Raw genomic sequence first — 23091 nt, 5'->3', positions numbered from 1 at the left:
GTGCTGATACTGATTTTTATCTTATTTAAGAGAATTATCTAACATTTTGGTTCCCTAAATGAATTTATTGTCTTAGTATATCGTAGTTTTCAACCCTTATTTATTTACCTCAGAACAGGCAACAGATATAATTTTAAATTATTGTGAGTTAGTTTTATTATCCAGTTGAAATTATTCTGAAGTATATTTTTAAATGAAAGTGACAGCTTTAAAGTGTTTTGAGGGAGGAAATTAAAGTTGTACATTTGAGTTAAGACAACCAAGAGCTCTGTCATGCTGTGGGTATAATTCAGGGCATCTAGGAATGAAATCTGTTCTTAAAGAGAATTGATGGTAGTTTTAGGTTAGCATATAAAATAGCAGAGCTGGTGCTCAGTTGAGTACTTGGCAGCTTATAGATGTTACTGTCATGTAAGTTACACTAGACACAGAGTGTGCACCACTGTGGATAAACAACAACAGGCACAGACGCAAAAGACAGAATCCAAATGCAGACATGCAAGATGCCAACTTCCATCCCCTCCTTCCCCAAGATGCCTTGTAACTAGTGTGGGGATCCTGCTTTTAAACAGATTTACAGAGGTTAATTGGGCTGGGATATTTTAGATTATGTTACACACTAATGAAAATGCTGATTTTGAGCTGTCATGACTCCAGTGCTTTTTATACTGTGATAATTATTTTAAAACTTCTGTCTTCTGTGTTGTTGAAAACGTCTTGGCAGAAAGCCTATGTGACCTGATTAAACCTATGAATTGTCAGCTGTGATCTATACTCAGATGAGGTTGCTGACTGGGCATCACTTAGGAAGTTCTTGATTTAAAAGCAAAATTAGACTGAGACTACTGTGCCCAGCACTGCATTGCCATGTTGATGGCATATTTTTAATCCTGTATTTAGTGTCCTGGTTTGATGGCGATTGCTTAACAAATTCATTTAATAATATATAATTTTAAAGCATAGCTAATTACCTCATAATGTATGTATTTCTCTTCTCTCCCTGAAATTACGTGATGGAAAAGCCCATCTAATCCTGTTTATTTTCTAATTTTTGAATATAGCTTGTGAATATATTATGGGATTTTAAATTCTGTTCTTCCAACAGTATGGAGAAACAGAATAACTGCCTTTTGATAGGTTTGTTTTGTATCCTTGGAATTATTTTTTTTCTTTGTCTGTCAAAAATCTTGAAAATTTTACCCCCGTCCCATTTTTGCTTAAGTCATCTAAACCTGGGAAGATTGCATGTTAGAATATTCTGAGAAGCCAGGGTTACCTTTTTCCAAGGATCTAATCAGAATATATTGAGAGAGAGTGATATTAGACATTTCATAGAAGAATTTTCATACTTACTGGTACTTATTGATAAAATGCAAACAATGAAATTCTCCGCATGAATTGTAGTGCACTGATGTTGTTTGATCATTTACTCAAATAAGTAAAATACTCACACTATTTGTCCTGTTTCTCGCTTCTTCTCTCTCTGTCTCTCTCTCTCTTTCCTTGAAGGTCTCAGCATCAGAGGAGCCCAGGAGGAGGACCCTCCCGATCCCCAGCTAATGAGACTGGACAATATGCTTTTGGCAGAAGGGGTTTCAGGTCCTGAGAAAGGTGGGGGATCGGCGGCAGCAGCTGCAGCCGCGGCAGCCTCTGGAGGTTCTTCAGATAACTCTATTGAACACTCAGATTACAGAGCCAAATTGACCCAGATCAGACAAATCTATCACACAGAACTGGAGAAATATGAACAGGTCAGCAGCCGCCACTCTCATAGTCCTGCACAAACCCTCTATTGCTCTTCTAATAGACCGTGCTAACTCATTCTGAGGGCTGCGAGGGGTAGGTGTTAAGAGCAAAACAAATAAGGTCAATGCAGAAATCCAAGTGAACTGTTGAATTCGTGACATGAAGTCCCTTTGAGATTTTATAGATGACGCTAAGCCTATTTTATCCCATCTACTTGCTTTAGTTTTACTCATTCCCCACATTACATGCCCTTACGGCCACACCTGCAGCCATCCTTCCCCTGTAACCTCACTGCTTGGTGCTCGTCAAAGCTCTGGATCATTAACATTTATGCACTGGCCTTGTTCATAGCTATTATAACAAATTTTAAGGGGAAACCTTGCCTAGCGAGCTCTGCCTGCTATGCTGTGAGCTCTAGAATCCTCCTAGGAGTTAATTCTTAAGGATTATGCCCAGCTAAGGGGAGGGAGCTAACTTAACAAAGTAAGCAGGTTCTGGCCTTTCTCTCTGAGGAGACCTCCCAAGATAATTACAGGTTTCCTGGGGCAGAGAACACAAGGCATTGTGTGCTAAATTCCTGATTAGAAAGAAAGTATGGATTAAAAATGCTGTTCTCAGCAGTTATATTAACCATAGTTCATTGAATCTAAGGTATCTTTGATTTTAAGCTGTATCATGTGTATGGTCCCACCACCAAGAAAAAGTTAATTGCCCCATTGAAGTATAACCTGCCATTGATAGGAAAATGCTTCCCAGAGATGCTAAAATATGGGGTAGTCTTAGATTCAGTGAAATAAGGTAAAATGTTGGTGGTTCATTTTAAACATATTTTAGTTGTTCATTAAAGGCTAAAAGCCTGCTTAGTTTGAGGAATTCTCACTGAAAGGTAATTTTAAAAAATTATTACGGAAATGTTTAAGTGTACTTTTAATAAAGAGAATATTAAGCTGAATCCTATTAAACTATCAGGTTTTTAGGTCATAAATAGTTGTATATTGGTTATAGAGTTCACCCTAAAATAAGAAACCTCCTAGATACCCATCATCCAGATGAATAGCAAAAATCAATGTCAGTCTTATTTTGTCTGTCTCCCCTGGCCCCCCTCTTTTTTGGCGGGGGGAGTATTTTAAAATAAGTCCTAGGCATCATATCGTTTTATCCATAGATACTTCATTGTGTAGTCAGGCATTTATTAAAGTTTGAAGACCTTAGTGTGATGTCCTGGTTAGTTTTAATATTGATTTTTCTTCTAAGTTCCCCATGTAGCTTTAGTTGTATATGTTATTTTTTTCATTGCTTTCTCTAATGTTCTGGATATGGTATTAATAAGCAAATGCTGGATTCTGTCCCAGAGGTGAGTGTGTTTTGAGAAATGGTAGAAAGATTTATGTAGCTTTATGTTAAAATACAATATAAATTAATATTATAAGATGTCTTTTTTTCTGAATAGGCTTTCTGGGATCTCATACTGTATCTCTAGTCTCATTTGCAGGAATAATTTTTGGTGGAAGATGTGCAAATGAGAATTTTGGAAAAATAGCCTGTGTATGTATATTAAAAAATTGAGCTTTCTGATATGACATATGAATAATTGAGAGTAAACAAAATAAGTCATGGTTGAAAAGGTTGCCCTGAGCATTAACAGTATAAAACGGCTCTAATTTGTAGGATAACCCTAATTGCATAACTTTCTGTTAAATCCATCAGTACATACTTACTAAATAAATACTACCAGTCACTTTGCATGGAAAGATCTGTAGAATTAGGGGTCAATTGGCCAGTGCTTACAGCTGAGAAATTAAGGTGGTTCCTTACTATCTTCTGCCATATTCCTTCACACCAGCCTCCTTATTTTCTCCCTTTAGCCCTGTTGAAAGTTGGGTGAAACTGGCATCAGTCATTGTCATTAAGGTTTTTGTTTTATTTCTTTTAAAAACACACATGTACACACAAGATCTTCATATACTAATCTACTGTTTGTATTTTTGTTTTAAATGTCAGACTGGGAAATAATGAATTTTAAAGTTTAGTCATGAATCTTATTTCTAGATAAGTTCAGTAGCCAAATAAAAACCATTGAATGTATATTTCCTGTCTCATTTTTAACACAAGAAATAATGGATATATAAAATCTATGCAGTATTATGGACAAATAAAACAAGATGACTAATTGACTGATTCAACAGAAATTTAGTTTACAAATTTTCTCCTGTAGGTTCTGAATTGGTTTAGAAATAACATTAGCATTTAGTTCTCTTGAGTGGTCTTTGGGGCTGGTTTTTATTGCTCTCCTGTCTGTGGTTCCTAAGTTTGTTAGGATCAGTGAGTTGACCTAAGATAATCTTTTCTTTGCACACTTTTGGGATACGGGGACATTATCTGAGATAGAACGTTCAAGGATTTACTTTGGAGTTACTAGAAGAGCTGTGAAGAACTAAATGAGATGAAGGCATCAGTTCAGATGAAGGCATGATATTTCTAAAATAGATGATGGTATTATAATTTTCCATTTTACAGATGAGAAAATGAAACTCAAGTAATTTGTCCAGTGTCACACATCTAGTTAGTGTCAGAATCGGGTTTTGAAATCAGTTTCTGACAATATGCCTTCCTTTCCGGTTGAATTATGCTGCTACTTGTGTATATAAAAGAACAAAACTCAACGGAGCAGATTTTAAAGATCTTATTGGCTTTATTCAGTGATTCATGAATCAGTCAGCATCTCATCTAGCAAATAGAAGGAGCTATACAAAATGGAAGATGCCTGTAGGCAGACAGGAAAACGACAAGGAAGTTAGACTGCCAATGAGAGAATTGGTTGTGGCGAGTTCGCCTTTCTTTAGGGCATGGTAGGTTTCTATCAGGCAGATTACCTCACTCATGCTGACCCAGTAATTCCAGATTGGTTTAAGATTACATTCCTAGGAGAGGTTGAAACTGTAATTATGTAGTCTTGGTTGGGTGGCTTGGAGCATAGCATAAGTGACTCCATTTTGGGTCTCTTCTCTTGTTTTTAACAGTTAGAATTTGCAAATAATTCAGATACATCCCAGTTTTTCTCTGATTTGCTCATGTTGTATTACATGTGGGGTGGCATCAGAGTAGAGCTGGGCAAAACCCAACTATTTTAATCCCTTTATATTTAATTACAGTTAATCTCTTAACTATTAAAATCCCTTAGAAATTATATTTTTCCTCCTAAAATTACATGAACATGTGTACTTGAGTGACAGAAACCTTATTAGTAAGTAGGAAGAACATATATGTTAAGGCAGAGGCTTTGTCAGAAAGCGGTGTTGAGTCTTTTGCTAAAAGAAATAAACTGCATTGGAATCTCAAAGCTATTTACTCCACTGTGTTTTGCAATGAAGCTGTAATGAAAATGTATCTGAAGCCTGTTTAGATTTAGATTGCCATAAAATTAACAAACACCACCACTGCAGTAAATTAAAGTACCTTATAAACACAGCCACATTTACAAAGCTAAACAGACTAGAGCTACAGTTAGAGCAAAATTAAATCCAAGCTGCAAGGCTCAGCTTTATGTGTATGTTTTAGGAATGGTACTGTGTTTAAAATCCTGTCCTATTTTTTACCTCCAGGAAATGTCCTTTGATCATATGTTTACATTACATAGGCTTGGATGTAATGATTCTTAGTGATAATGATCTAAATTCACTTATAAATGCTCTTGAAATATTAGCCATAGAATACATATTAGAGTAAGGTTCTTGAATATTACTACCCCCTAAAAGGAAAACCAAAATTATTTTACTTTTCTCTTGTTGATCCTGACACCCAAGAGGAATATGATAATTTTTCAAAGCTTGCAGCGATTGGGTTGTAATACTTTCATCTTGAGTGTACTGCCTTCCTCTTTAGCTGGGAGAAAAACCTGGTTGCCTCTTTGTCTTCTTGTTGATTAGCTGCAAGTTTGTTTATTTTTTTTTAAGAGGAGAAAAACAAATTTTTTATTTTGTGTGTACAGGATCCCCATATATTTATAAGACTCAAAGACGGCCAGGCAATGGAGGTTTATATGCCATCCCGAGCTATGGGATGGGATTAGCTACAAGTTTTGGAAAATCTTTTTACTGTACCTTTCAAGTATGCTCTTATGATTAAAGGCCCAAGCATTAGAATAGGTGAATTCCTAATGAACTTGAGCTAAGCTTCCTGGGAAGCCTGCTTTTAAGAATTAAAGACCTTGTTGATCCTTCTACCTCTCTACCAAAGGGTAAGGGATACAGTTGGTTTTTGCAAATGAAATTTAACTTCGAGATTTGTTCTGGGATAAAAAGAAAAGATATATATCATACCCTGTACAGTTCTCCCACTTTGCTTGTACCAGAAGAAATGCTTGTACACAAGCAATTCACTTCATAATTTACAGTTGCTATAATAGAGATGACATATTGAAAGCTATCTACTATAATTATATTGAAATACATTTTTGCTGAAGGCAAAAGTGTTGTAAGGGTCTGAACCCTCCCTAAGCATCTGGAAACCTGCTTTCTGAGTTCACACATGTCTTGAATTTACCTCAAATCAGGTAAAACATTGGAGCCAAGCAGGTACATTCAATGTGCTCAAGACCAATTAGGCACTGTTTGGCTAATAGAGGACTCCCAGACTGCAGGGGTTTGGGGGGGAATGGAGAATGAATGTGCAGCCTGAACCAGTGTAAAGGCATGGCCTTGTGCTTTTTGAGGCTCTCAACAACATTGTATGTTTATATTTGATGGCAAGATCTTTGCTTGTAAAGAATTTTTTTTGAAACAGGTTTTAAAATGCTGATGTTTTTACATGCGAGATTGTGTAACCCACAAACTCCTAATCCCATTTTGCTGTTTGTTCTTAATAGCAAAAATATAGCAGGAAAGACAAAAGGATACTACCTGATGTAAACTTCATATTTCAGTTTCCCAAGTGAGCCTTTGTCATTCATTGCTCCAAGAGAAGGGTTTTACTGCTTTGTCAGCTTTTCCTTGGCTGGAAGGAGTGTTTGAGTGTTCCCTTTTTTCCCTTCAAGTTTCTAGCCTGCTGACTCTATGTATCAAATGTATCTTTGACCACAATCTTGATTAATGAAATGAATTGTTTTATATTTGAATACTCTCTTTTTTGCCCCATTTTTTTGGAAGCAGTGTTTATATTTATTCGAGCAATGGGAAGGCTATTATGTTAGGTAACATTACACTATGTTAGGTAATCAGAGTAGGAACTTACTTGTGGAATGATAAACACAAAAATACGCATTTCATAAAATTACCATGTCCATTATCAATAATAACTGCCATTTATTAAGCATTAATTATGTTCCAGGTTCTGCAGTTAACTTAACATGTATTTTATAGTATAATCCTTACAAACACTCATGAGACAGGTCCACAAACTATGTGATTGCGTTAAGATGTGTTGAGGTATGATAGAATCTTAAAAAGAGTGGATGTATGTATATGTATAACTGATTGACTGTACATCAGAAACTAACACAACATTGTAAACCAACTATTGCTGTTTAGTCACTAAGTTGTGTCCGATTTTTTTGCTCCAATTAAAAGAAGAACGATAGGTATTTCATCTTTGCAGCTATTTCGTAGGCATATTGATCTCATTCTGGTTGGCTTAAATAAAAGGTATCTTTGAATGTTGACTTTTATTTGGAAACAAGAAGAATTTGTTGATTTTATAAGCATTACATAAATATAAAATCTATAATATTTGACTAGAGTTACTTGCAAGGTTATAAAGATATCTAGAAAATGGATGCATGCAAATTTGGGAGTCATCAACTTTTAATAGAGATTTATTCTTTCTTTGAAGTGTGAATTTTTAGAATAGGGAGTATTATGATCTGTTTGCAGTCAGCCTGTCTAGATGTTTACAAAAGGCCAATTCAGTTTTTAGATCTGATCATGAACCATTTTAATACTTCCTCTAAAATAGGTGCTTGCTCAGTGTCTGATTTTACCTTTTTTTCTTCAATGATGGGACCTTACAGGCAAGAAAGGGGTTGAATCTTGAATTCACCATCAAAAAAACCACCATGATGAAACAAACAAAACCCTGAAAACTAATTTTGACTGTAAACCAATTTTGACTGTAAACCAAATATATATGGATATGGAGGAGATAGTTTTACTATCTCCTATTGTATTTAACAAATATATTTAATAAATATCATTAACAGCATTATAAAAAATCCAGATGTTTCAAATCCTCAATTATATTACTTAGTTTGACTTTTTAAAGAGGAACAAATGGCAAGGAGAAAGGCTGTTATAAGAATTGATTTAAAATATTTTTTATCAGATGAAGCCTTCCAGTTTATTTAAGTATGTTATTACAATGCCTGTTTTAAACAAAACATATATTTTGTCACATAGTAAACAAAAATGCATCCTAGATAATTTTCAACAGCTGGATTAAAAGAAAAAAGAGGTTTCTGCCATTACTTGTAAGTCAGAAAATTCAAGGAATTGAAACTCACTTCCTAAATCTAGTTAACCAAGGTGTTTCTACATTTGTATTTTGGACATTGACTAGAAAATTCTTAACAGACAATTCTACTTGGAAAAATAAGAAGGCAATGAAAAAGATTTGCAATGTCTATTTTAATGATACAGTCTTGTAGGTATCAGAAGATATGATAAATGTTTACAGTGAGCATCTTATGTTATGAACAGTATTGATGCTAGTATGTGGTTTGGTGGCCCTTCACAATAACTCTGCAACCATTTGATCGTTCTTACTGCACTTACGTGTATACCTTTTAAGGAAGAGATGAGGCAATACTGTGCTCTGCTCTGCAACTGGTACAGATGATGCTGTAAATGAGGCTGTAATTTACTTTCAGTGGTAAAAAGGAAAAAAATCACTTTGCCTAAAGTGTATGCATCTTTCTTAAGGGCGTACCCAGATTTTAATTATCTAAATGTAAATACTTAACGAATTTTACTTAGAGTAATGAGCTAAAGTGCACACTACATAAATGAGATGTTCTAATTAATCATGTATGAACTACTGGTTTAAAGAAAAGCTATGTGAATTCTGCGAATGTTGGGCTATTGCCAAATTGCTAATCAGCATTTGCATTCATAGATGACTTCACTTAATAAGTTGTGAGACATTCAGCAAATGTTTTAGGAAATTATGAGTTTTTAGATGCAGAAACTTTTTGCTTTTAACCCTTGTTTTTAACACAACCTTGTGGCTGCTTAGAAACCATAGGCAGACATTCATTCTGGGAGAGATTAAAATACAACCAGAGAAAAACTGAGAGTCAGAGAAGAACTGGGAAAAAAAAAACAACTCAGGTATCACTCACACAGGAGACTTGGATGATCTATCAAGACGTACACTCTGTCATAGACATACGTTGCCATAATGTGTGAACTAGATTTGTAGGAATTAGCATTGTTACCTGTGCAGATTAGAAATACCCTGGTACAGCAGTTCTCAAACTTTTGGTTTAAGAACTTGAATTCTTAAAAATTATTGGAGATCTCCTAAGAGCTTTTGTTCAGTGGATTATATCTATCAATGTATTATAATAGAAATTAAAACTGAGAACAAATTAAAGTATGTATTAATGTAAAAAACAGTAATGAACCATTATCTGTTTAATATAATATTTTTTTAAAACTTGCATTTAAAAAAAACACCTCAACATTTAGAAGAATGTCACTTCTTTTACATTTTTGCAAAATTTTGTCATGTTGGGCTTAATAGAAGTCACCTGGATTCTTAAATGTCTTTCTGTGGTCAGTCTCCTTTCCTGTGGTTGAAGTATATGAAGAACACCTGTCCTCACACAAATATGTTATTGGAAAAGGGAGGGGTGTATTGATAGCCTTTTAAAATACTTATGGATATTATTCTCTTGTATTATGCCAAAACTTGACAAGTTGTAGTATCCTAAATATTAGCTATCATGAGTCTGAAATCATACCAGCTTTTTGTAGTCAGTTCCTTTACAATCTATTGGTCTGATGTACACTTTGAATGGATCTTCTACTTAGGCATATTTTTGTAACATCATGCATTGATCATTTGAAAAATAATGGTTCTCTGAGTTATGTACATTTTCCAATGTTAACACCTTATATAACATCAAAATGTCATGTTTATTAATATCAATACCAAATTAATCAGAAAGTCTGCTAGGAAACTATCAAGCTCAAGGTAGTAGATGCAGGTTTTCTACAATTTCACCATTGGCATAACTACTGTCAGCTATTTTCCTTGATGTGACAAGCTTGCTTGGTTCAGTTTTGAGAAAATATCTACCAAATACCCAAATCAGAATAATTATAATAATTTGTTGATTTTACTTTCAAATAAAAATGGTATTCCATGAAATAGACAACATCAACTCACAACTTAAACAATCACACGAGAGTTTTTTCTCAAGACAACCATCCTTTGATGAGCAGTTGAAGTGCTTTTGGTATGCTTCCCATTTTATCAAACAGAATGTTAAAGATGTAGTCAAAGACTGAGATGTAATAAAAGGAATACTTTCTCTTGCTTTATCAAGACATTCCTAAGTGAAACTGCCTTCTGTGGGTGTGGTGGGGGTGTGTGAATGTATGGTAGTAAAGAATAAAAAGGAACATCAAAGATTACTTAGTATACTATTTCCCAGAGAATTTTTCTTAGTAGGTTGGTCCACAAGGTGCTATAGAGCTGTGCTGTCCAGTATGGTTGCCACTAGTCATGAAAAGCTGTTGAGTCCTTGAAATCTAGCTCATCTGGAATGAGATGTGCTTTTGTAAATGTAAAATATATACTGAGTTTCAAAGTGTGTGGGAAAAAAAAATGGAACATATCTCATTAGCAGTTTTCTAAAGATACTATTATGTGTTGAAATGTTAATATTTTTCATATATTGGGTTAAATAAAATATGTTGTTAAAATTGGGCTTCCCTGGTGGCTCAGCGGTGAAGAATCTGCCTGCAATGCAGGAAACCAGGGTTCGATCCCTGGGTTGGGAAGATCCCCTGGAGAAGGAAATGGCAACCCCGTCCAGTATTCTTGCCTGGGAAATCCCATGGACAGGAGTCTGGCGGGGTACAATCCATGGGATTGAGAAAGAGTTGGACATGACTAAGTGACTAAACTACCACCACATTGTTGAAATTAATTGCACCTGATTTTTATTTTTTAATGTGGCTATTAGAAAAATTATAATTTCATATGTGAAAAATAAAACACATTTGGAAAATAGTCAATGCAATAGCAAAAACATTAAATGACCAAAAAAAATTTTTTTTTGGTATGTGGCTCACGATATTCTTCTTTTAGGCAGCACTGCTCTAGATAAAAGAGGTTTTGTGACCAAATTTATTTGGTCAAAGTTGGATACACCATTCTGCCTTGAAGATTTATGATGATGCATGTTGGCATATTGAAAGTACTGAAGAATCCTGCCCCTCCCCCCCCCCCCAAATTTTAAATTATGGTTAACCCCCCATTTCCCAAACATACTGTATTAACATTTTCTAGAACTAACTTAAAAAAGTCTGTATCCAAATTTGCTGATTTCAATTTGCTATTCTAGTTTGCTTTTCTTCATTTTAGTAATAAGAAAACTGAAGACTGGAGTTTATCAAATTATATAATTTAAAATTATATGAACATCTCTTTTGAGAAAGTACCAGAAAAAAATTATATTTCTTGGCAGGATGACCACTTATTTTCAGCTTGGCACAAGATAGTCTATGTTGATAATAGAGTGGGGAAAATCTTAAATTTACTTCTCTTTACTATGGTTTCCTTAAAGATGGAAAGAACTTCCACTTTCAAAGCTACAAAGTTCCTTAATGTTTTACTGTCCCATAACTCCAGACAATAATTTCTAGCCTTTTAAAATTATAGACTGGCTAAGAATCTGAAACGAGAAGAAAAACCCCACAGTTTGTCCCCTCAGGAAAGACAAATGTGCATACAACTTGAATAAGATTTGAGGGAGTGTCATGGACACTCTAGACCTCTCCATGGAGTAGAGGTTAAAAATTTGTCAGTTATAAAGGTTCGTCAGGGATAATGTATTTATAGATATTAATCAACATTACTCTTGAATTGTAATACAAAACCCCACCAATCCATAGGTGGCTATTGAATGCCTACCATGTATGCTGTGCAAATCCATACTCTGAAGAATCCCAGAATCACCACTTTAAGGGAACTTTAAATTTCTTAAAACTTATACGTGCTTAAAACATAAAAACTTGGACTGGTAAGCAAGACTCATTTTACCTCACCTTAGAAATATTTATATAAAAGCTCTGCTTAAAGTAACTGAAACAGTGTCCTTAAAAGTTAGTTCTCTCATGAGCAGTTAGAAAAACCATCCTGTTCTATATGTTCAGGATGTCTGTAGGGAAATTATGTTATTAATTATTATATAATGTTATATCTTCAAAATGTGTCTTGCCATGATCAATGATTGTTCTGTCTGCTTACCCTACTAAGCAGCCATGCAATAAGATGCAGAATCTCCTTTTTTTAAAAACAAACAAAAAATACTATAATGTATCATTTTTATGCAGAGATATAGACAGATGCTTTATTCACCAAGGTGATACTGGATATCTGTGTAGGCCCAGTTACATGGTTTTATAGATCTAAAGAATATAGGTGAGCTGAAAGAGACAGGGACAGGATTTTTAACTAAAAGTTTGAGACCCACATCTGATCCTTATTTTCCTGCTGCCCCTTCCCTGAGGAGTTGAGCTGCTTTATCCCTCTTTCAGAAATGGTGTAGATCCACAAATAAGGCCCACACCACAGCTATGGTATACTAGGATGTTAGCATGGCATCCAAGGCCCTTAATGTGCCAGTGCAAATCTCAACTCCCTCTTCTCCTGTACCCTCTTCTCTGTCTCTCTGAACTAGCTTCATACCATTATTTCCAGGGTTTTTTTTTTTTTTTCTTGTGCCTGGAATTCCTCTTGATTTCCACCTATATTCCACTTTGCAAAAATCTTACCCATTCTTTAAAGCCCTGATTTCATTTTTTGCCGTGAAGTGATCTTTGTTTCCCAATGAGAATATTTACTCTTTGGAACTTAGGAAACAACTTTTCCTGTGATGCTTTGCATGGCCTGCCTTGTTTAAGAATTCATTTTAATATATTTTATTGCACTGAAAGTTAGAGCCACATCTTGCTCATTTATGTGTCCCTTCACTGCATTTGGAAGAGTTTGAACTTCATAGTGTTTCAGTAAATATTTGTTGAGTAATTGTAAAATCCCAGAGGAAATGGGAGGTGCTTAGTGTTAACATATAACATATATCTGTACTTAGATATAGACATTGGTACAGAGCATCCTCCAGTGGGAAAAGCTCATTTTGAAAGTGGGCTGAAGGTGGTAGGAAGGGCAGTTGAGTGCTGTTTCCCTTGCACGCCTGGCCATTCATAGTTCCAGAGTTCTCATGCCCTTGTCTAGTTATCACTGCCATTTCACAAGTGTCTTAGTTTTCATTTTACCTAATACATAATGCTATTGGTGGTTGCAAATGAGATAGAAATTCAGATGAGTTAATGTCTGAGTGTGATATTATAAAATACGAAATTCCTAAGGAGTGATTTTTTTTTCCCCTTACAGGCATGTAATGAATTCACTACACACGTGATGAACCTTCTCCGAGAGCAGAGTAGAACACGTCCCATTTCCCCAAAAGAGATTGAAAGAATGGTGGGCATCATCCATCGAAAATTTAGTTCCATTCAGATGCAGCTCAAACAAAGTACTTGTGAAGCAGTTATGATTTTAAGATCCAGGTTCCTTGATGCCAGGTATGTGAGGCCACAAATCCATTGCATGGCTTTTTTTTTTTTTTTCTTTTCACTCTTTGTATATTATTTTATGTAATTCTGGCCAGTTGGTCTTAGATTCTTCTTTAATTTGGCTATGAGAGCCCTTCTCTACAATGAATAGGTAATTCACCTCATGGTGCCTGCAGTGTCAAGCCTCATCTTGTCTGGGGGTGGTAATGCTATTAGCTGCCAATTTGGTGACTCAATTTGGACTTCCCTCAGATGATAAAGAGTCTACCTGCAATGCAGGAGACCTGGGCAAGATCCCCTGGAGAAAGGAATGGCTACCCACTCCAGTATTCTTGCCTGGAGAATTCCATGTACAGAGGAGCCTGGCAGGCTATAGTCCGTGGGGTCGCAAAGACTTGAACCCAACTAACACTTCACTTTCTGGCGTCTCAGGAAACAAATAGTGTTAGTGCTGCTAATAATGACTTAGTAATATGTAGCCTTTTAACTCTGATGCTAAAAAGCATTTTTAAGGATAACATTCAGTATGTAACTTTGTTTTAATGCAGAATTTGTTTTCTGAGAATTTCTTAATATTATGTTGCTTGTGCATATTAGAAGAAAACCCTTCAAGACACAGGTACACTTCTAAGGAGGAAGTGGTATTTTAGTTACCACAAAACCCCAAACTCTGTTTTCCAAATCTAGAGGAAAGCTTCTGAGTTTCTCCTGTAGGGATACATAGTTTCCTTTTATCTGAAGCTTTCACCAATTTTCACAGGAGTTAGGTAATAAATTGCATATGATGTGTTAGACCTACTGAGTGACATAACAGAGGAACTGTTAAGTTCCTACTCTATGCTGCCTCTACAGGAAAGCCTCTTGGGCATTGCTAAAGCTTGCAGTCAGTCTTCAACATTGTAAAAGGGTTTCTATTTTATTTTGCTTTCTCTCCCTTGGAATCTCACAGAGGTGATAAATATTGTCCAGATTTCACAATATTAAAGAAAATAGCTAAATTAGCATCTCAACTGGAAAATAAGATGTGAGGAACAGTCTTCATGCCAGAGCTCTTCCCTGGAGCCAGATAGGAAACATGCCACCTGATTATGCTCCTGTTCTATCATCTTTGGTTCCTTCTTCCATACTGAATTAGTTACTAGAACTCACCAGTGCTTTGTTTTCAGGATTTCTTGTATTAGCTCTTTTTTTCCATCCAAACTTGCACTGCTCAGTTCATGTTCATCGTTTTGTACCTGGGCTAGCATAGTACTGTCCCACTTTACTTTTCTTCTGCTCATCCTCCAAGGCCCTTTTATGATGAACTCATTGCTTTACTTAAAAACCACAGTAGTTTTTCAATGTTGGATAACACATGCACACAACTTAACCTGACATTTGAGGCCTTCTGTGACCTGTCCCAGCCCAGATTACTTTTTTGTTGTGTTATGATTTAAGTTTTATTTCTTATTTTTCCTACTTAACAAATACCAAGCTCACTATGAAAAATTTGGAAAACATGTAGACTAGAAGGATGAGTGATTAAAGACAATCATGTTTTTACTACCCAATGGGAAAAAAAAAAGTCACTGTAAATGTTTTAATATCTTCCTTTCTGGTTTGTGGTACTTTTTTTGTTTCATGTTCTTGTGATGGTACAATATGCATAATTTAGTTTGCTTTTAAAACTTACCATGAATAGGCAAACATTTTTCATATAGAATAAACTATTTTAAATGTTAATTGTTGAAGTCTACCAGATGGATATATGATAAATAATTAACTTAGACATTTTTCCATTTTTGAGCATTTAAGTTGCTCCTGTTAATTTCCATTATAACCTCTTCCTTCCAATTCCTTTCTTCTTTCCTTCTATAAATATTTATTTGTGCTGAGGGTATATAAAGGTAAACAAGATTGGTTAACATACTTGCCCCAGTTGAGTTTACATTCTACCTGGGGAAATAGGCAATAAACAAGTAAACAAATATGCTGTAGTATTTTGCTCAATAATGTAGTGAAATATGTTAGAATGGTAAATGTTATGAGGAAAAAGAAAAGCAAGGTAAAGGGAGAGAAAATGATGGACAGAAGGTACTGTTTTAGATAGATTTTTATTGCAATTAGCCTTTCAGTAAAAATCTTTATGCTTTCAACCTTTGTGATCTTTAGAATTATTTCCTAAGGATTAATTCTCAGAAATGGTATTATTAGATCAAAATGTGAGCATTTTTAGTGCTCTTAATATATCACTAAATTGTTCTTTCCTCTATTTAATCCAAAATGAAATACCTCTTGGTCTCAGCTATTTCCTCTGACTAGAATTCTTTCTTTTCCTCTGCCTAACCACCTCTTCTACTACCACCCCTCAACTCCTATCCCTAGCCTTCCACAGTAAGTCATATTCTCTCAACCATTTCCCCAACTTGGCCACCAGTAATGAGTTTTCGTCTGTGAGGGTGTCTAGCATGGAGCCTGGAATGGAGGCAACGCTCATGTTTGTTGATTTAGTGAGACCTTGCTCATCCTTCCAGGCCTGGCCTAAATGGTCCCTTTTAGAAAGCCCACTTTAATCCTGCCACTGGACTGGTCCATGCCTTCTCGTGAACACTGATACTGTGTTGATACCATTCTCCAGACCAAACTTCATTCAGACTGCCTTTACTGTAGCTTTCATGATCATTTCTTCTCTTCCCGAGTAAGTCACTTGGTTACTGACAGCAATGGCCAGGTCTTATACATATCCATTCCCCACAATTCCAGTGTCTTATAGTGTAACAGACTGCAAAAAGTTCTTTATTGACTAACCAGATGAATGAATAATTCCACCTACTACTTAGAATAGCTCAGAGCATTAAGGAAGTAGCAGTTAAGAAACCAAAACCATTCTTAAATTGTCAACATTGAGCATTTTAATGAAAAGTATTATATAACAAAGATATTTAAAAGTACTTTCTTCAGAGGAAGGAGACATATATAGACACCTATGACTGATTCATGTTGATGTACAGCAGAAACCAATACAATATTGTAAAGTAACTATCCTCTAATTAAAAATAAAATTTGTTTAAAAAGTACTCTCTTCAGAAAGAAACCTTTCCCAACACAACTGCTGTTCTTACTTCTACAGATAGTTTCCTATTCTTGCCAACATGCATGCTTTTTTTTCTTCTTCACATAACTGCATTCATAATGTATACACCTAAATGATTTATACTTCTTCCAAGAAGAGAAAGGAAGTTAACAAGCCAGAGTGAGCAGAGCCAGGGTGAGGCCGTGGCAGAGCTTGAAGCAGAGTCCCTCCTCCCGCAGAGACTGCCGTTAGGAATGTTGTAAGGCCTATGGGACACAGCCCCGGGACGGGGCACCGCTGCACGCTGGCCTGAGGCACAGCCATTTAGAGCATGGTGAAGCCTGGGGGGAACGAAACTTAGGGGAAATGCTTAATGGGCATTTTCTAAAGAATGTTTTTTCTGAAAAATAAATGAAGTATAAGACGGAGTTCTCTCTTACGCCTTCGAGTGAATGCAAATACTGAGCTTTGCTTCCATCTATTCTTGTAGTGCCTCTCAGCAAGCCCTCTGCACTGAGAAGGCAAGGTTTTTCTGCTCCAGGCAAACATGTTCATTCAGATATATGATCCCCTTGCTCACCCTGGCTTTTTGTAAAGGCATAGTCACATTTTCTTCGTAATTGGACAAGCCGACGCATGTACCGGTATAGAACAGTTAGGAATAAATTTGTGTCGGTCCCTCTACTCTTCTAGTAAAAGAGCTATAGTTTGGATGCAGCCAGACCTTCTGGGGTGAGTTATTCTTTTCTGCCCATAAATTTGTTCTCTGAGGTTTTTTTGTGCTTTCTAAAATCAACCACTCTTAGGCGATGTCGATAAACGAGCCAAACTTATCTTTACTTTCCCAATATGTTTCTGCTCATTCCTCCTTTCATAAGTCTTCATTTTCCAAAGAAATGCCCCGTGTGATTCGCTCCACCGTACCCAGTCTTGCTGCTGGATTCCCTGTTTTACACTGAGTCACAAGCTCACATACTTACATGTAATGGAATTGAGTGGAGTGGCTAGATGAGGGGCAGTGAGGATTAGAGCAAATGGATACACATCTGAGGGAACAGCCACCACTTAGCTGGCTGCCTTCTGAGAATGTGAGCCTGGTGTGACTGATCTTCCAAGTTTTCATAGGCAGCCAGAAACCTTTACAAGCAGGTCATTACTGTACTGTCTCAACAAGCATTATCTGTGGGCCAGGTAATTACTTTTAGGTTTGACAGTTTAAGTATCTATTCTAGACCTTTTCTACCCTACACACCCACTCACCCACTCATCAGACTGTGCCTCTTGAAAGCCCCAGGAAAGGGCTTTGTTTTTCTTGTCAACAATGCATGACTCCTGTAGAAATGCTGATTGCTCTTCTTGGTGTACGTTTCTTTTCACCATGTCTTCCCTCACCACCTCCCCCATCCAGCTCATCATCAAATCCTGTTGATTTTAATCCCCAAATAGATTTTAACTCTCTTCTTCATCCCTCAGGAAACAATGGTTTAACCTTCCAAAAAATTATTGAAATTAAGAAATTTCAGGTCTCATAACTTGAGATGTTTTGATCAGACCTAGATTTCTTGCTCCCTTGACTCTCCCTTAATGTTGAAACAGAGATCACATACTTAACCTGCCATGTTAGTGCCATCATTTTAACTAGAAGTATCTTGTAGGGTATGCACATTTACAACTGCCTACTGATGCTGTCTTTCCTGAGTATATGCTATCACAATTAAGATCATTAAGATTATTTGTAAGACAATATTAGGAAAATTATTTGGGGAAAGTGTTTTCCAGTTACTGGAGAATTTAATTTAAAGTGAAATCTGACAGATGCTAATTTTCTTGCTGAAATTCTTTAAAATCTTAATAATAAGACCCAAATATAAATGACATTTTTGCTATTTGAAATACATTGTGAGCAAATACTTGATCTTCTGACATTCTGCCACCCCCTCCCAATAAAAATAAATAACTTGTCTTCCCTTAGTTTTTGCCTGGTGAGCAAATCATACCTGGGACCAGGCAGTTACTTAAGAAGAAAAATCCAGAAATTTCTTTCCCCTTACCTTCTTTCTCTGTATTCCCTCACTCACTCCCCTCATCCAATTTATTATCAAGTCCTATTGCTTTTACTTTTCAAACAGCTTGAATCTTTTTATTTCCATTACTCTCACCCTATTGCCAAGTTACAATCATCTCTCAATTTGACCATTGCTGTTGTCTCTTTAAATATCTCTACACTTCCTTTCATGCCCTTCTCCAGCTATTCTCAGTAGTCACAATGATCTTTTTAAAATGTAAAACTTAAAACCTTTAATAGCTTCCTATTGCACTTAAAATAAAATTCAAATATCCATAGAGGGTCCACTAAGCCTGTATAATCTGGCCCCTGTCCATCCTTCCAGACTCATCTCACATATTTCCTGATTTTTTACTGTGCTCCAGCCTCCTCTAGCCCTTTAGACTGGCCAAGCTTTTTTCCTGTTTGAAGACCATTGCCTCTGCTTATTTCTCTTCCTTCTACTCTTTGTCTGACTAAGTCATACACACTCTCCAGGTCTCAGATTAAATGTCACTCCTTTAAGGACACCCTTCCCAACTCCATAATCTGTGTTAGGTTTCCTTCTTAGACACTTTCATTATACCTTATACTTTTTCTTCATGGTACTTGACATGATCACCATAATTTATAAGTATTTATTTCTGTGGTGCTTATCGAATGTTTTTCGTTTCCTAACTCTCTAATTTCCTATAAACTTCCCTAGTAGCCCTTATCTGTTTTGTTCCAACTGTATCCTTATTGAATATCTAGAACACATTAGATCCTCAATAAGTATTTGTTGAGTAAAGAGTGAAGTGAATTGTGCTTCATTCTAGTGTTTTTCTTAGTTATCCTACATCTTAATGTGAATTGGATAGTTCTCTGGCGAATGCCAAGAGTATAATTTACAATATCATGATGATACATGAGACCCTGAGAATGTTAAGAAATAGAAATCTAACATTTTTTGTATAATCCTAAGTAATATATCCCTCTTTAGTTAATGTGGATTATAACTACAATTCTCTTTTTCGTTCCTTCCTAGACGAAAAAGGCGTAACTTCAGTAAACAGGCCACAGAAATCTTGAATGAATATTTTTACTCACACCTCAGCAACCCCTACCCCAGTGAAGAAGCCAAAGAGGAGCTGGCCAAGAAGTGCAGCATCACAGTGTCCCAGGTGAGAGGGGTGCCGTACGTGTGTCTTGGTCCTCCGTTGATTGTAGGAACCCTGCTTTTCTCCTCAGGGCGGTTTTATCAAATTTCATATCCAAATGTTTCATCATCAAAGAAGAGATAAGGAAAACATAGATATTTCCACATTTTTATGCCAGCTTTTAAAGCTTAGATGATTTCTTTTCACCCTAAATGTCAAGGAATCAAAATGATCCCCGCTTCCCTAGTGTACATCTTCTATAGAAAGAACAGAAACATACCTCGGGGAGTGACGTGGTTTACACTCATATGACTCTTCGGTAAACAGCATGTAGTCTCGCTTTCCCAATTTAGATGGCTGGTCTAAGCTTCTACCAGTGAGAAACCAATGTATTTGTTGTCAAAAGGAAGTTTCATATAGCTCTGTGATGAAAGCTTTGAGGAGTTCTCCAAGTCCTTTCTTGATAACCATGCTATGATATTTGGGTTTCAAAGATTTCTTTGCTTTTTTGTTATCCATGAAATAGAAGAATTAAATTCATGCCTATCCCTGCTTTTGTTGTTTTTTTTTAAATGTCTATTTGTAATAAATCATGCCCTGGAAGTTACCTTTCATCTTCTAACAAAAATACACTTAATTTTAGGCAGATAGACTTGTTTTATTTTTAATGTATTTGGCTGCATCAGGTGTTAGTTGCAGCAAGTGGGATCTTCACTGCATCATGAAGGAACTTTGCTTGTGACACTCGGACTCTCCAGTTGTGGCATGAGCTCAATAGTTGCGGCACATGGGCCCCATTGCTCCACTAGCATGTGGGATCTTAGTTCCCCAACCAGGGATTGAACCCACTTCCCCTGCATTGGAACGCAGATTCTTAACCACTGGACCCGCTAGGGAAATCCCAGACTTGCTTTTTAGACTGAGGGTTGGAGACAAATAAATAACCAAGTAACTGTACCTTCTTAAAAAATAAGTATATTCTATTGGCCTTAGCTCTGAAATATAATTTTACTTAAGTTCTCATATTATTGTTTATAGATTATAACTTGAGTAACATTTCTTTATAGCAAGCAAATGTGGTAGTCAACAACCAGTTCTTGCAGTGGCACTTATGGAAAAGCTCACTCTTGGCAGAAATTTTAATGGTGCCTAGAAGTCATGTGACACAAATTTTAATGTAGCCTCTAAATAAATACTCATATAGGTCTGAAGTTCAAGATTCTAAAGATCCCTTTCACATTCCAATGAAAGTTTCATATTGGTGTTTTATTTTTATTTTTATTGAAGTAGAGTTGATTTATAGTGTTGTGCCAATCTCCTCTGTACAGCAAAGTGACAAGGCATTCCTTTTTTAATATTCTTGTCCATTATGGTTTATCACAGGATATTGAATATATATAGTTCCCTGTGTTATACAGTAATACCTTGCTGTTTATTCACCCTATTCATAACAGTTTACACCTGCTAATCCCAACAGCTGTCTGTGACGTAGAATTCAGATGTTTGTGGGTCCAGTTCAAATTAAGGTGTTTCATGCTTCTACTCCCTGTCTTGCTTTTCTTTTTTACTTCTATAACATATTCACCACTGGAGGTTAACACATTATATACATTTTTCAAAATCAGTATAATCCTGGTTTTTCACTGGTTGTACTTCTTGTGTATGTTATGTAGGATTTGTTAACACATGCTTGTGTAACGAGTGAGAAGAGCTTCCTTCTGACTATTATGAACTAGGGAGGTTTTGCTGTGCTTCTAAAATAGCCTAGGATCCCATTTACCTTATTTTTTCTTAAAATCATTCACTACTATATTCATTCTGTTGGTTTTTCATAGAAAAATAGCTTAAGTTTTGGGAATTTTTTAGTAATTGCATCAGTTAGAAATAATATAGACATAGATATATTTCTTTGTCTATAAAGCAGACTTTATGATCTTTTTTCTCCCCAATCAGCCTTTCAAATGGAGAATTTCAGCAATCAGTGTAAGATTCAGTGTAAATTGTGACAATTTCCTCTCCTTTTTACTTTTTCACGCTTAAAAGTGTTATTTCCCCTCCACCATTCCCTTTTCCCCACATCTCTGATATGGAAACAGTATTATTTTCACTATTAAAGACATAAGTTGCTAGCCTTTCTCCTCCTCCCCGCACTGTGTGTGACATGCAGGGTCTTAGTTGCCCAACCAGGAATTGAACCTGTGCCCCCTGCGTTGGAAGCAGAGTCTTAACCACTGGACTGCCTGGAAAGTCCAGTCGCTAGCCTTTTTAATTAGTATCCTTTTAAGTTGCTTAATTTCTCTGTGAAAGCAGAGAATATTACAGACCTGACAGGTGAGCTAATTTCTAAAGAGAAAAAACAGTGTTTTAAATATGCATCATACTAAAGTACAATTAAAGTTAGAATCCAGAAGCTGTTAATATACAAAGCTAACTTTAAAATATTGAAACCCACTGAAAATTGGCAACTATAGCAATACTTTTTGCTAGATTTAAAGTGTATGAAATTGATTTATTCTTTATTGCTTGAAATACTTAAAATACTGCTTAAAATACTTAATAATTAGGAATAAGAAAGGAATTCTCAGAAGAAAATGTAAGGAAATATCTTTAGTACTTTGAGAATAGTCTTTAAAAAGATAAAATGTGTAAGCAGCAAGGGAAAAGGTTGATAAATTCAGTGGTAGGACGTTTATCAAAGTACTTAATAAAGACTGTGAAACATCAACATGATGCAACCATTTTAGTAAAGATTATATCAGGCAAGAATTATCAATAGATATTAAATCTAGGAGGATATTTGTATGAAGGATATGGTATTAAAGTATCCTCTCCATAGGCCTTTTATTAGTTACAAGGGATATTTTTTAGAAAGGCCATTATAGAGTGGAAAAATGGAATAAAACCTTGACCAGTTGATTAGAATCAACATTATCAAAGAGAGACAAATGGGCATTTATATAGTATTTTGCCCTGGAATGTAACCTGAATCTAATCACTAGAAAACATCAAAACATCAGCCAAACCATAATGAGGAATGTTCTAGCTGGAAAAAAGTGAGGAAGGAGTAGTATTCTTAAAATATAAAAGACAGACCATGGAAATGTTCTAGATTAAGAGAAGCTAAAGAGTCATGACATGTAAATGCAGTGTTTGACCCTAGACTGGATCCTCTACTGGAGGGGAAAACACCATAAAGGAATTATTTATAAACATTATAAATATTTATAAATTATTTATAGTATTTACAAATTATATTACTAAAGTAAATTATAATTTGTAATTATACTGTGGTTATACAAGACAACACCTCTA

The 23091-nt window shown here is 35.8% G+C and overlaps 1 protein-coding gene across 3 annotated transcripts in view; it reads left to right on the top strand.

Annotated features, from left to right (window-relative positions):
• PBX3 (PBX homeobox 3) overlaps positions 1–23091 on the top strand; it is a 216221-nt gene that overhangs the window by 160534 nt on the left and 32596 nt on the right. For all 3 annotated transcript variants that reach the window (XM_043916837.1, XM_043916838.1, XM_043916839.1), the window contains exons 3-5: positions 1510–1751; positions 13363–13553; positions 19668–19803. In XM_043916837.1, the coding sequence (XP_043772772.1) occupies positions 1510–1751; positions 13363–13553; positions 19668–19803 (569 nt within the window). The remainder of the gene's footprint in view (positions 1–1509; positions 1752–13362; positions 13554–19667; positions 19804–23091) is intronic.

The sequence above is a fragment of the Cervus elaphus genome, chromosome 11 (assembly GCF_910594005.1).
Source record: "Cervus elaphus chromosome 11, mCerEla1.1, whole genome shotgun sequence".
In the NCBI taxonomy this organism is placed as follows: domain Eukaryota; kingdom Metazoa; phylum Chordata; class Mammalia; order Artiodactyla; family Cervidae; genus Cervus; species Cervus elaphus.
The sequence above is the reverse complement of the archived record's forward strand: the minus strand, read 5'-3'. Positions and strand labels throughout refer to the sequence as shown.